General features: G+C 47.3%; 1 protein-coding gene across 1 annotated transcript; it reads left to right on the top strand.

The window, feature by feature from the left end:
- The first annotated feature begins 884 nt into the window (after nt 1–884).
- Nucleotides 885–4,063, top strand: FJX1 (four-jointed box kinase 1). Its single transcript, XM_046643984.1, is given in 2 exon segments — nt 885–1,076; nt 1,078–4,063. Coding segments are annotated over 2 exon segments (1,314 nt in total). The 5' UTR covers nt 885–998; the 3' UTR covers nt 2,314–4,063.
- Nucleotides 4,064–13,323: the final 9,260 nt, after the last annotated feature.

The raw sequence follows: 13,323 nt of genomic DNA, 5'->3' as shown, positions 1-13,323 counted from the left end.
TGCGCGTCTCCCTGGGGTGTCCGCTCCGGCAGCGCTGGGACTCGGATCTGCGGCTTTTACTGCTCGGTGACCAGACCGGGGCCAGACAGACTCTTGGTCGAATGGATGAACGAATGAGCGGGAGCCTGCCTAGGCGTTCTACTTGCACGGCGAGGTTCGAGTCCCTGCGAGGCCCCTGGGAGAGGCGAGGGGGCCAACCTCAGAGCGCACCAGCCCGCAGTGGCCCGCGCTGGCGAGCGCGCTCGGGGAAGGGGGTGTCGGCCCAAAGTTGTTCGCTACAGATGCCGGCTGCACCGGCTGGAGCCACATCCTCTGTGGCTCGGAGAGATTCCCAGGGATTTACATAAGGCAGGGTGAGTCACACACCGTCGGGAACGGAGAAGGCGAAGGGACCCGCCCCGATCCTCGCCAGCCGGCGGCCGGAGCGCGGCGGGGGTTAGTCTGAAGTTTGCAGGCGGCCAGGCGCTGCCCTGGCGAAGGGGCCTGGCGACACCGCCACCCCCGCGAAGGCCAGGGCGCGTCCTGCCCTCCCCGCCCGACTGCAGCTCGGCGCCGCCCCCTGCGACGCCCCCCGCGCGGGGGCCGCCAGCCGGGCCTTCTCCGGGCCCCCAAGCCCCGGGCCGAGGGGGTGGGACCGCCTCCCGGCTCGGCAGGCGCCATCGCCGCTTTAAGGGGAAGAGGCGGGGAAGAGGCGGGGAGGGGCGGGGGAGGGGGCGGGAGCGGCGGCGGAGGGGGAGGGGGATCCCCGCTCCCACGTGGTCCGGCGCCTGTGAATCGCGCCCGCCGGAGGCTCTCACGGAGCAATACAAAAGCAGCTGGGAAGCGGCGGCCAGGCGAGTTCCCAGCGCCGGGCAGAGCCTCGCAGCGCCCCGCGGCCGCGATGGCGCCGAGGCGCCCGGAGCCCCGGAGCCCCCGAGCCGCCGGGCCCGCCTCGCCGCCGGGACCCGGGCGCCCGGGCTCGGCTTGAAGCGGCGGCGGCAGCGGCGCGGCCGGGGAGCATGGGCCGGAGGATGCGGGGCGCCGCCGCCGCCTCGGGGCTCTGGCTGCTGGCGCTGGGCTCGCTGCTGGCGCTGTGGGGGGGGGCTCCTGCCGCCGCGGGCCGGGCCACCCGCCTCCCGGTCGCCCGCAGACCGCCTTCCGCGGCGCCCGGCCCGCAGCAGCGGCCCGGAGCCCGCGCCTCGCTTCCCTCTGCCCCCGCCCCTGGCGCGGGACGCCCGCGGCGGCTCCCTGAAAACTTTCCGGGCGCTGCTCACCTTGGCGGCCGGCGCCGACGGCCCGTCCCGGGAGCCCCCAGGCGAGCGCAGGCGGCACGTGCCAGCCGGACGGCTCCGGCCGGAGGGGCGCGCCGCGGTGCACGGGGGCGTCTTCTGGAGCCGCGGCCTGGAGGAGCAGGTGCCCCGGGGCTTCTCGGAGGCCCAGGCAGCGGCGTGGCTCGAGGCGGCGCGCGGCGCCCGGGTGGTGGCCCTGGAGCGCGGAGGCTGCGGGCGCAGCTCCAACCGGCTGGCCCGCTTCGCCGACGGCACCCGCGCCTGCGTGCGCTACGGCATCAACCCGGAGCAGATACAGGGCGAGGCCCTGTCCTACTACCTGGCGCGCCTGCTGGGCCTCCAGCGCCACGTGCCGCCGCTGGCATTGGCCCGGGTGGAGGCTCGGGGCGCGCAGTGGGCGCAGGTGCAGGAGGAGCTGCGTGCTGCCCACTGGACCGAGGGCAGCGTGGTAAGCCTGACGCGCTGGCTGCCCAACCTCACCGACGTGGTGGTGCCCGCACCCTGGCGCTCCGAGGACGGTCATCTGCGACCCCTGCGCGCCGCTGGGGGCGAGCTGGCCAACCGCAGCCAGGCGGAGCTGGTGGACCTGGTGCAATGGACCGACTTGATCCTCTTCGACTACCTGACGGCCAACTTCGACCGGCTCGTCAGCAACCTCTTCAGCCTGCAGTGGGACCCGCGCGTCATGCAGCGCGCCACCAGCAACCTGCACCGCGGCCCGGGTGGGGCGCTGGTCTTTCTGGACAACGAGGCGGGCTTGGTGCACGGCTACCGGGTGGCAGGCATGTGGGACAAGTATAACGAGCCACTGCTGCAGTCCGTGTGCGTGTTCCGCGAGCGGACAGCGCGGCGCGTCCTGGAGCTGCACCGCGGCCAGGACGCGGCCGCCCGGCTGCTGCGCCTCTACCGGCACCACGAGCCGCGCTTCCCGGAGCTGGCCGCGCTCGCAGACCCCCACGCTCAGCTGCTGCAGCGCCGCCTCGACTTCCTCGCCAAGCACATTTTGCACTGTAAGGCCAAGTACGGCCGCCGCCCGGGGATTTAGCGTCACCCCAAGAAGAAAGAGAGAGAAAGCCCTGCCTGAGGAATGGATGATGGGGGAAGGGCCGTCGCCTCCGCCGCCCCTGGGACCAGCCGGCCAACGCCCACCAGTGGCCCAAGCGCGCAGGCGGCTACAAACTTCGCTTTCACCCACCTGCCTCTTTCTCTCAGTCCCGTGCTGTTTCCTTTAAAGCTCTGGGAGGACGAACTCACCGAGGCGAGAAGTGTAACATTCCTTCCACCCAGCCTATAAAAGGATTCTTTTCTGTGCCAGCACGGAGTTTGGATCCAAAGAAACGGGCTGCCGGATTTTGGCCCCCGGGTAGCCGTCTCTGTGGGAGATACGCCCCCATTCCTTGGCCCCCTTCATTCCCTCTCCGAAAGAGGAAAACTTCTATTTTAGCCATTGAGCTAATTCTGCGATTTCCTACCAAACGCAGCGCTGGTGGCCCCGGAGCAGGGCTGTGACATTGGCTGGTGGAGCCCCCTTCCTGTGCTCTGCCTTTGTTCCAGCTCCGTGATGGTGAGATCACTGTTAAGAGCTGGGGAACCGCTCCGGACAGGACAAAGGGAGCAGAACCTGCAGACCCGGAGAGTTCTGCAGACCTGACAATTTGTGTGATTTGTTCCTTGCCGCCTGTCATTTTGGCCTGAAGGCTACAAACGCAGGGCCGGCTGTGTGCACTGAGTCGAATAATGAATTTCTTCTCCCGCCCCCTCCCAACCGACCAAAATTTTGACAATGATGAGGTTCAACGGAAGGAAAAATAAATTTCATGCACTTTAATTTGTTTTTATTTTAATTTTTTATTAAGAAAAACTTTTTTATTTGATAAAATTTGCCTTCTATGTATATATGTGCATAAAGTGGTGTAAATATACTAAACAAACTTATATTTCAATAAAAGGGAATTTAAAGTTTAGAGTTTAATTCCTATGGTTTTAACTGTTTGCAGTGTTTGAGGCCCTACCTGGTTTTAGAATGATCTTTAGAGTTTCTTCCTTGTGGACCTGCTTGTAAAACAAAGGATGCATATATATCCCAGCTGTGACTGTGGAACTTCTAGAATTGAAGAAAAGCAGGAGCAGACTCTGTGTCCCGCTCACTCAAATGAACCCTAGCGCTCAAAGTTTCAGAGTTCAGCTTAGAATGTGGGGGAAGGAGAGAGAGATGGAAGGAAAGTATTCTATTTCCTGGCAAATAAAACTTTGATGTAAAAGGATTTCGCTGTAATATGTTCCTATATTAATCATATGGCAAATAGAGAACCAGATGTGCAGACTAGAAAACGACAAATGCCCCCTTTTAAACTTACCTGCAGTGGTCACGTGTCGCACGTTATTTTCAGCATTGTAATTACTGTGCATCACAATGTGTACAGATAATAAGCTGAGCATATGTTGCAAACGGGTACAGAAAGCTATAAATTAATTCCTCTCTTTAATCTCCGGGTATAAATTCCATTGCTTCCAGGAGACCATAATCTCCAACATCTGGACTCATCTAGTTCTCTTAAGAGATTATACTGGTTTTTTTCCGGGTACTAATTGCGTGGTCCCCTTAGAGACTCCGTTGTGAGGCCAAGAAAGCGAGCAGTACTTTGTATATGACATTTGGACCCTTACTTCTCAGACTTCCAACTTAGGAAATATTTCTGGGTTTTCTTAAGCTCCCTTTTGACCCATGGGGACGAGGAGGAGGGTTGGTTTTGGTTTGTTTTATAACCTATTGGTGGGTTTTTTTGTTTGGTTGGGTTTTTTTTTTTTAGGAAGATTGGCCCTGAGCGAATATCCGTACCCATCTTCCTCTACTTTGTACGTGGGACACCTGCCACAGCATGGCTTGAGAAGCAGTGCAAAGGTCCGCATCCCGGATCTGAACCGGCAAACGCCAGGCCACCGAAGCAGAATGTGCAAACTTAACCACTATGCCACCTGGCTGGCCCCTACAACCTATTGGTGTTTTATCTTGGCATTTTATTTGATATCTTGGTCCAAGTGGTCTTGTCTATTATCTTCTTTTTATTTAATGACCTTTAACTCAAAGCAACTTTTGGTTACTTGAATAGTTTTTGATTTGACTTGCATTTGTAAACCCAGGGTTTTATAGACTCATGAAGATATTAAACCTCACTCTGCGTTACCACACAGTGTGTAATTTAACTGTTTCATGCCATCCTTATGTTTTTAGTGCCTTGTGCTAAGCCAAATCTTAATGGAAAAAAAAGTCCACAAAGTATTTGTGGTGTAAGCTAAATTTTTAAATACTACAGCCACAGAATGTACTGATAACGGCAAATATATCTTTTTCAAGACATTGTTAGTGTGAAACCTCTGATAGTTACGCCTTTCAAAAAGAAACATTTTCCGTTTCTGATGATTAATAACTATACGAGATTTGCTCCCCAAATTGATGGAAGCTGCTCTAAGAAAAGGATAAATAGTCAGCAACCAGCATTTTTGCCGTGATGTTCACTGAGGAAAACGATGAGCAGGGTTATAAGTTTCACGGGTTGCACCGGAAATGCACCGACTCCCGTGTAACTTCAGCACTAGTGTGTTCTGGGCTGGCAGCATTCTCTGCATTCCTCCTAAACTTCAGTTCCAAGCCCAGACTTGACCGTGGTTAACCCAGAGCAAGAAACTAAGCCTTATTTAAATGGCTCTTCTCAGATTCTTTAGTGAACCAATCTGCCTGTTCAAGAAATAAGTTTAATTACATGGTGGAGTTGTTAAGGGAACCAAGACTTGATTAGAGAGAGCAAGTTTAACTGTTGCTGTTCCTGTGGATGCTCCGTGGGCTGTGGCTGGAAAGAGCAATTAAAGTTTTGCCGTGGTCAGTGAGTACAGCTAGGGCCAAGTCATTTTTCAGATGATGAAAAAAAAGCCTTTCAGGCTGCAGCCTAATGTGGAAAGAGTAATGGGTTCTACAGGCAGACTATATTCTGAATTCTGTCCTTCACTTATAGTTTCAACAAGTCATTTAACGTTTATCTGTGAAATGGAGATTCCATCAGAGTGTTGTGGGATTTAAATGTTAACATAAAGCATAAGGGCACATAATACATATTACCAAAAAAAACCTCACTTCTTATTCGTCTTCGAAACAAACTCTTGCCTTACTTACACTTCAGTAAACTTCTACTAATTTTCATCAAGGCCAAATCCAGCAGTTTCCAAGATCAGGTTCAGTTGTGAAGCGTAGTAATAAACTAGTTCAATGATTATTGAGGTTCCCCTCTTCCACTAAAGCAGTGGGTCACATGCCAAGGGCGCAGGTTTGATCTCTGTGTGGGCTCAAGTGGGTGGCTTCTGGACCCGAGCAGACGCCTGCATCAAGGCAGATCTACCATGAATACAGGAGCATGATTTGGGGAAAAAAAAAAAAAAAAGGTAGATGGCTCATTGCAAATCCATCTCCGTTCTGGAAAGCATCAAAAAGTGATGAATCTTTGCAAGAAGCATGATCCTCCTCCCAATTCCTTCTGCCAAGAGAGTGCAGGCAGTTGACCTTTTCTCTCTGGAGCTGACCGTTGATTAATGCACTTTTTCAGTGACATTGTTCTAAACTCTATTAAGAATACTCACCTTCCTGTCTTCGAACCAGGAAGAAAAACAAATTATGTTAACACATCTCAACACTTCTCAACCTTCTGCCTACAACTGCAGCTAGGAGAGTCCTCTTAAGGCCTGGAGACTGATTATGTGGGTTAAAGGAGTAAATATTTGTGATGTTCTCAGAGCAGAGCCTGGCACAGAGTAAATGCAGCATAAGAGTTTGTTTATTGCTGGGGTACATCATTTTGTCCTCTAAGTCAAAACCAGAGGCACTTTGAGCCCCAGGCAAGATCCTCTTTTGTAATCTTGTTGCATCTCTGCAGTCATGGAACACTTTCTGCACGCTTAGGAACACTTTCTGCACGCTTAGGAAGACCAGCCAGAGTGCATGAGTCTGGCAGGAATTGCCAAAAGCCCACAGTTGTCAGCTGGTTGCCTTCTCCCTGAGAATGCCCTCTATGTGAGCTGTCACATGCACGGGGGGTTATTTCTCATGTGGCTCATCAGGGTGGGGAACAGTGAGCTGTGGAATTCTGCACCCTCCGAGCAACCCAGTAGTCATGGATCATCCACGCCTGGACACTCATTATTTGTCCCTGCACACACTTGCCCGGTCCCACAGCACAGCTGATCCCATGTAGTGTAAGGTCGGTGGGAGTACTAGAGGAGAGAGGGAAGCTGGTTGACCTAGAAGCACAGGAATTGCTCCAGAAGGGAAGAGAATAGCTGCCAAGGTGTCACAGAAGCCACAGGGCAGGAGTTGACACCCACCTGCAAGCATACGTGGATCGTTAGATCTGACTCATAAGTGAATTGGGAAAGTCACTTCCCCTCTCTGGCTCCAGGTGTCTTACCTGAAACAGAAGGTGTTTGACTAGATTTCCAAATTTTTCGACCAGAACTCACAATAAGACACACACTCAACATTGTGACTCAGCGCACATACACAGACACACAACTGAAACAAAAGTTTCACAAAACAGTATGTACAACACACTTTTAACAGCCAATCCAATTTTACTCAATTCCTCCTCTTCCGCTACTTCACAATGCTATTTGTGCCCCTCTAAACCGATCTCATAACTCGTCAGCGGGGCACAGCCTACGCACTATGGAAAACACTGGATTCTGTGATGAGTAAGCTCCCTTCCAGCTCTAAGATTCCAGGGAAATTCCATTTATGACCAGTTTAACACCTATGACAATTTTTTCCCCAAAGTGAATGCAAACAAATTTCAATTTTGTATACTCTTTTAAAAACAAAAAGCTGAAGTGTTTTATTTCAAAATATGATTAGGAGAATGGTTCGAAATCTTACATAGGCTCTTTTTATAAACACCTTTAAAGTCCTCTAAATGTGGGCAGTAACTTTCGGTCTGTTCCGACCACGCATGAGCAAATGCCACGTTGTGGGGCTTGGGAGGGAGAAAGTTCCTTGCATCTCTGCCTCGACATGGCCCAAGGACGACTCAAGAGGACAGTTTCCTTTCAGTATATTCATAAAGATCAGATGCAGGAGTCATAATTTTTTAATGTGACTGTTTTACCAATTTCTTTTTCTGTGTCCTGCTGTGGGGGAAACTGCATTAATAAACTATGTCTCAATGCTGCCTCGCTGGAATTTTTTTCTCTGCAGGACTCCACCAAATATAGCTGAAGGAATGCTCATTTTGTTTATCTTTTCAACTTTCTTTCCATTTTGGATATGTCTTCTTGACACTTTTGAAATTTTTCCCTTAAGGGTACCTTAATATATTTTTTTAGGGGAATAGAGAACTAATTGTTCGTTGAGTAACAACAACAACAACAAAAAAGAACTCTTTTTTCCCCTGTCTTTGGTGCCATATGGCATCTTTTACAGTTTTAACAGTTATTTTACACCCTATCCAGGAAAATTAAATAGCTTATGGGACTGGCATTTTTCCAGCACTAGCTCACAGATTTTACTTTGCTGAGAAATTGTGGGTTAATAATAGAGAAATGTCACTTTTAATTTGATGGTCCTACATTATGCATTTGTCTCCGCCTGTTTACACCTTCCCCTCAGTGATTTGTTTTAATGCTCATGAAAGACTTTCTTCCCATCCTACAAACAGCCTGGAGAAGCAAGGCGAGTGGGGAATGACCGTGGCCATGATCTTTTTTCTAATTTTTATTTTTTAGTTTTGATACAATATACAGAAGATAAAATTTGCCATTTTAACCGTTTGTAAGTGTACAATTCAGTGATGTACTATCAACGTTGTACAGCCATACCGCTATTTCCAAAAATTTTCATCACCCCAAATAAAAACTCTGTCAACATTAAGTAATAATTCCCCATTCCTCCCTTCCCCCAGCTTCTGGTAACTTCTAATCTACCTTGCCTCTTTGTGAATTTGCCTGTTCTAGACATTCCATATGAGTGGAATCGCTTACTCGTTGTCCTTTTGCGTCTGGCTTAGCCATGATCTTGGTCATGGAGGCAATATGATAGCATGTAAGCGATACCATTTGGGAACTGGAAAAACTGTATTTGAGTCTAATTTCCACATTTAATAGCCCTGGACTTTCAGACCAATTGATGTCCTCATTTTCCTCATCTGGAAAGCAATGGGAAGACTAGGTGTTCTCTAGAATCCCCTTCGACTCTAGAAGAATGCCATGTTTTTATGTACAGCAATGCTGCAAATAAATTCCATCCCTAAGTTCTAGTTTCTTTTCTCTACTTGAAGATTCAAGAACTTTTTAGGTGCCTCCTAAAAAGTCCCAGGTCATGTGCTAGGCATTGTGGATTCAGTGGTGAGCAAGATAGGTAAGGTACCTGCCAGCAAGAAGCTAGTGGGGAAGATGGGAGATTACGTAGCAGAAACAATGTGTGCTCAATGTGTGCTCAGTGCTCCGGCAGAGGAAGTCCTGTGGGACTGTGTAGCAGGGCTTCAAAAGCTTGTCTAGGGGGAGGTCAAGGAAGGCTTACAAATTGGCTTTGTGCTTATCCTTGAATTTTAGGAAAGTCTTGAAGAAAAGGAAGCTACAAAAAGACAGGTTTCTGTAGTAGTTCTGAAGATGTCAGGCTGACAAGCCCACAGGAAGGCGTGATCTCCGTGGCTGGTCCTGGAGAGCAGGTGTTCCAGAGGCAAAGGCTGCCCGTTGGTAATCTGCCACAAGTGATTCCTTTTAACAACCTCTCCCCATGGTGGGCTTGAAGCTTCTCTGCAGCAAGGATCCACCTGCTTTCTGCATGACGATATGCACTTAAATATTAATCCCCCTGAGGGCGGGTTCATGGGAGGGGTTATGCTGCAGGAATTCATATCATAGGGAATTACTTCTGTCAATAATATTAATAACTCCCTTTTGGGGAACATTTACTAACAAACAAGCCTTTGTGGAGGCATTTTTGAGGGTTGTTATGGAATTAGCAGTGATAACTATGGATTGAATATTTATTTTACAGATGTGGAAACTAAGGCTCAAAAGTTTAAGTAAACTTCCCACAGGGCTGGAAGAGGTGGGGCTGTGGCTTGAAGACAGATCTGTCTAATTGCAAAGAGTAGTTGATACTTTTTCTTTTTTGTCTTCCTTTCTTCTATTTTTAAATATTAGTGTTTTCTAATTGGTTTCTTTTGAGATCTTCTCTTTGTCTTTGTTGTCTTGTAATTTCGTTATGATGCATTCAGATGTGGATTTATTTGTGTTTTTCTCCAATAGGAACTTGGTGTGTTTCTTAAATCTGAGTCCTTTCTTTATCGGTCTAGAAACGTTGTCAGTCATTATCACTTCAAATATTTTCTCTCTCTTCGTCTTTCTATTCTCTATTTCTAGAAATATTATTGAGCATATGTTAGGTCATCTCTTTCTATCATCCATGGCCCACGTCCTCTTATATATTTCCCATCTCTTAATCTTTCTATGCTGCCCTCTGGGTAATTTCCCCAGATCTGTCTTCTAGTTCACTAATTCTCTCTCCAACAATGTCTAGGCTACTGTTTTATCCATCCCTGATGTTTTGTTTTGTCTTTTTAAATTCTATGACTATATTTTTATTCCCAACAGTCATATTTGGTTCTTTTTTAAAGAGACTTTCTTTTTTAGAGCAATTTTAGGTTCATTGCAAAATTCCAACAGAAGGTACAGAGATTTTCCGTATACCCCTTGCCCCGACACATGCATAGCCTCCCATTTATCAACATTTCCAAACCAGAATTTCCCATCAGACATTTCCCACCAGAGTGGCTCATTTGTTACAATGGACAAACCCACATTAACACATCATTAGCATCCAAAGTCCATGTTTAAGTTAAGGATCCCTCTTGATGCTGTTCATCCTATGGATTTGGACAAATGTATAATGACATGTATCCACTATTCTAGTATCTTATAGGGTAGTTTCACTCCCCTAAAAATACTCTATATTCCACCTATTCATTCCTCCCTCCTCCCTAACCCCTGGCAACTACTGATCATTTTATGTCTCCATAGTTTTGACTTTTCCAGAATGTCACATAGTTGGAATGATACAGTATGTAGCCTTTTAAGATTGGCTTATTTCACTTAGTAATATGCATTTAAGTTTCTTCCATGTCTTTTCATGGCTCGATAGCTCGTTTCTTTTTCATGTTGGAAAATAATATTCCACTGTCTGAATGTGCCACACATTATTTATCCATTCACCTATTGAAGAGCATCTTGGTTTCTTCTAAGTTTGGGCAGTTATGAATAAAGCTGCCTTAAACATTTGTGTGTAGATTTTTGTGTGGACGTAAGTTTTCAACTCCTTTGGGTAAATACCAAGGAGTGCAATTGCTGGGTCATATAGTAAGATTATGTTTACTTTTGTAAGAAACCGACAAACTGTCTTCTAAAGTAGTATTTGGTTCTTTTTCAAAACTTCCTAGTCATTTTTATATTTTCTTCTTTTCTCATCTTTTCAAGATGTACTCAATTTGGCATATTGGATCACTTAAAAATGTGTATCTGATTGCTCTAGCATCTGGCATCCTGGGGTGGTCTCATCCCTCTGTTTGCGTGTTTCCTGACTTTTGCACATGTGAGTTGCCAGGTGAAATACAGGACACCCAACTGACTTTAAATTTTACATAAACAATGAATAATTTTTTAGTGTAAGTATGTTGCATGTAATATTTGAGATATGCCTTATTAAAAATTATTTTTTATCTAAAATTCAAAGTTACCTGGCTGTCTCGTTTTGGCATCTGACCCACAGATGCTTTGTATTTTGTAATTTTGGATTGTAAGCTTATGTTCATCCAGCTTTCATCTGTGACACTCCCATTTTTGGGGGGTTGAAGATATGTCCTTCCCAGGAAGTTTTCATTTCTTTGGATCAGGCACTCCAGGGTTAAAAGCAAAACTGACTCACTTTTCTGTTAACTATTTTGCCTGAAAGTTGAGGTTCTAGAAGGTAGTGTAAATTCAAATACTAAACATGTATGATGACAGGAGGAGTCTTCCCAGAGACTTTCATTTCCCCCAAGCAGAGTTCAGTCTAGGACAGTCAATCCTCTCTCATATCTCTTTGTTAGAAGGATGGAATTTTCCTTTGAGGGTCTTAGTTTTACGGAGGGTCTTGGAAAGATCCAAAGCCGTGCCACCTTCCCAGCTGAGGAACATTAAACCGAAATCACCTGATTACGGAGATCGGACACACACACGCACACACACACACACACACACACACACACACAATCAGGGCAGCCCTAGTTTCAGTTCACACTTATCACTCTGATTTTGATTCTCTCTTTGTTTTAGACCCCTGGGGGTCTTCCTTACATTTTTATGAGCTCAGCTATGCATTTAAAGATATGTTTGTTATATTTTATAAAACACTTATAGATGTTTTATAGAGGGAAGGTTTTTAGGTCATACAGTTTGCCTTATTGGTGGAAACAAAGTCCACCTGAGCTCTTTCTAAACCCTGCTATCAAATCCTGCTTGCAATAAGCTGGCCTTACTGGAGGATGAGATGCCCTATTTGGTTATTCAGAGAGATTTTCCCACAGTGGAGACATTTACTTTAATAGGATTTGACCTGAAATAATCTATGAAACGAGTGACCCAGGAGCCAATAACAAATTCTGTTCTGTTTGCCGCTAGCAAGTTTAAGATATAAGCCAGGAAAATGATTAAAAAGGAAGAAAGGAAAAGATTAGGACCAAGAGGGAAGGGGAATGGGGAGAGATTGTTAATAGGAATCACTTGTGGCAGATTGCCAACGGCAGCCTCTGCCTCTGGAACACCTGGCCTTCAAGTTCACCTTCAGTCAGCATCAGAGCCAGCAAAAGTGATGCCACATTGCAGGCAAAGGAGCCAGCGCCTCTGCAGGTTACATTTAGGATTAAAGAAAGGTCAAGTCACTTCAGGGAAGATTACTTTCCATCTGTAGTCAGCTTCCTGACTCCTCCGCAGCTCCCAACTAGGCAAAGTCCGGCCATCACAGCTTTGTCTTTGGCTCCTCGACACTGAAGACCACACTCTGCCAACTTTGTGAAGAAAACAAAGCCTTTGCCATCACACAAGAATCTCAACTTTGCATTTCTAGGGGCAGCTCATTCGGTTTCGTCACTTAGTGAGAGCATCTCTAGTGACCCATTAGTAACATCAAAAATGCTAAGGAAGGAAGAGGTTAAGCATCTTTGACTTCTCAAGGCATCAAGCTAAGAAAAGATGTCCAAAAAAAGTTGCTTAGCGTCTCTCTTCTCCTCCATCTGTTTGCGGTTGAGATCCAAGCAAACTCTCCCTAAAATATAACATTAATGACCCAACTCCACAGAAGTGTGTCTCTTTTCTGATGCCACGATTCTGGCTGCATGACTCATACTATACAAATTATTGTAATGCCTCTAGATTTAGCAACTCAGAAGTTGGTGTTCCATGTGAAATCCCCACTGGGTTATTTTCAAGTAATTACTCATGGCCCAGGTATGTGCAGCACATATCAGTACAGTTCTGTTGGTTATTAGACTATTGAAATACTTCCAGCTTGGTTGATAAATGCCTACTGCTCAGAGTTCCCAGAGTGCCTCTCTCACTTTCCCAAGCACCCCAGCCCTTCTCCTGAACAATACCCCACACCTTCTCATGATCCAGCAACTAACAGGTTAACACCTGGAACAGCAGGAAGTCTCTTGGACCCGTGCCCAGCACAAAGACCAAGAGTACATTCTGATTACTCCTTATATAATTTAAATAACATCCCCTGGACATAAGGTATAATGGTACAAATTCCTCAAACTGTGGAGTTGTCATCCTAAGCCCTATCTTTGGTTCCCCTGCTTTATTCAAAGCCTTCATTTATCTGGCAAGCAGACATTGGGCATCTATTCATTTCACAGATATTTCCTGGCTACTTACTTTGGTTCAGGCACTGTGTTAGGTGGTGAGGACAGGTCAGAAACTAGAGAGACAAAGTTTCCGATCTCTGGAGTGTAGGGTCTGATAGAGGAGACAGACATTA

The sequence above is a fragment of the Equus quagga genome, chromosome 17 (genome assembly GCF_021613505.1).
Source record: "Equus quagga isolate Etosha38 chromosome 17, UCLA_HA_Equagga_1.0, whole genome shotgun sequence".
Taxonomy (NCBI): domain Eukaryota; kingdom Metazoa; phylum Chordata; class Mammalia; order Perissodactyla; family Equidae; genus Equus; species Equus quagga.
The sequence above is the reverse complement of the archived record's forward strand: the minus strand, read 5'-3'. Positions and strand labels throughout refer to the sequence as shown.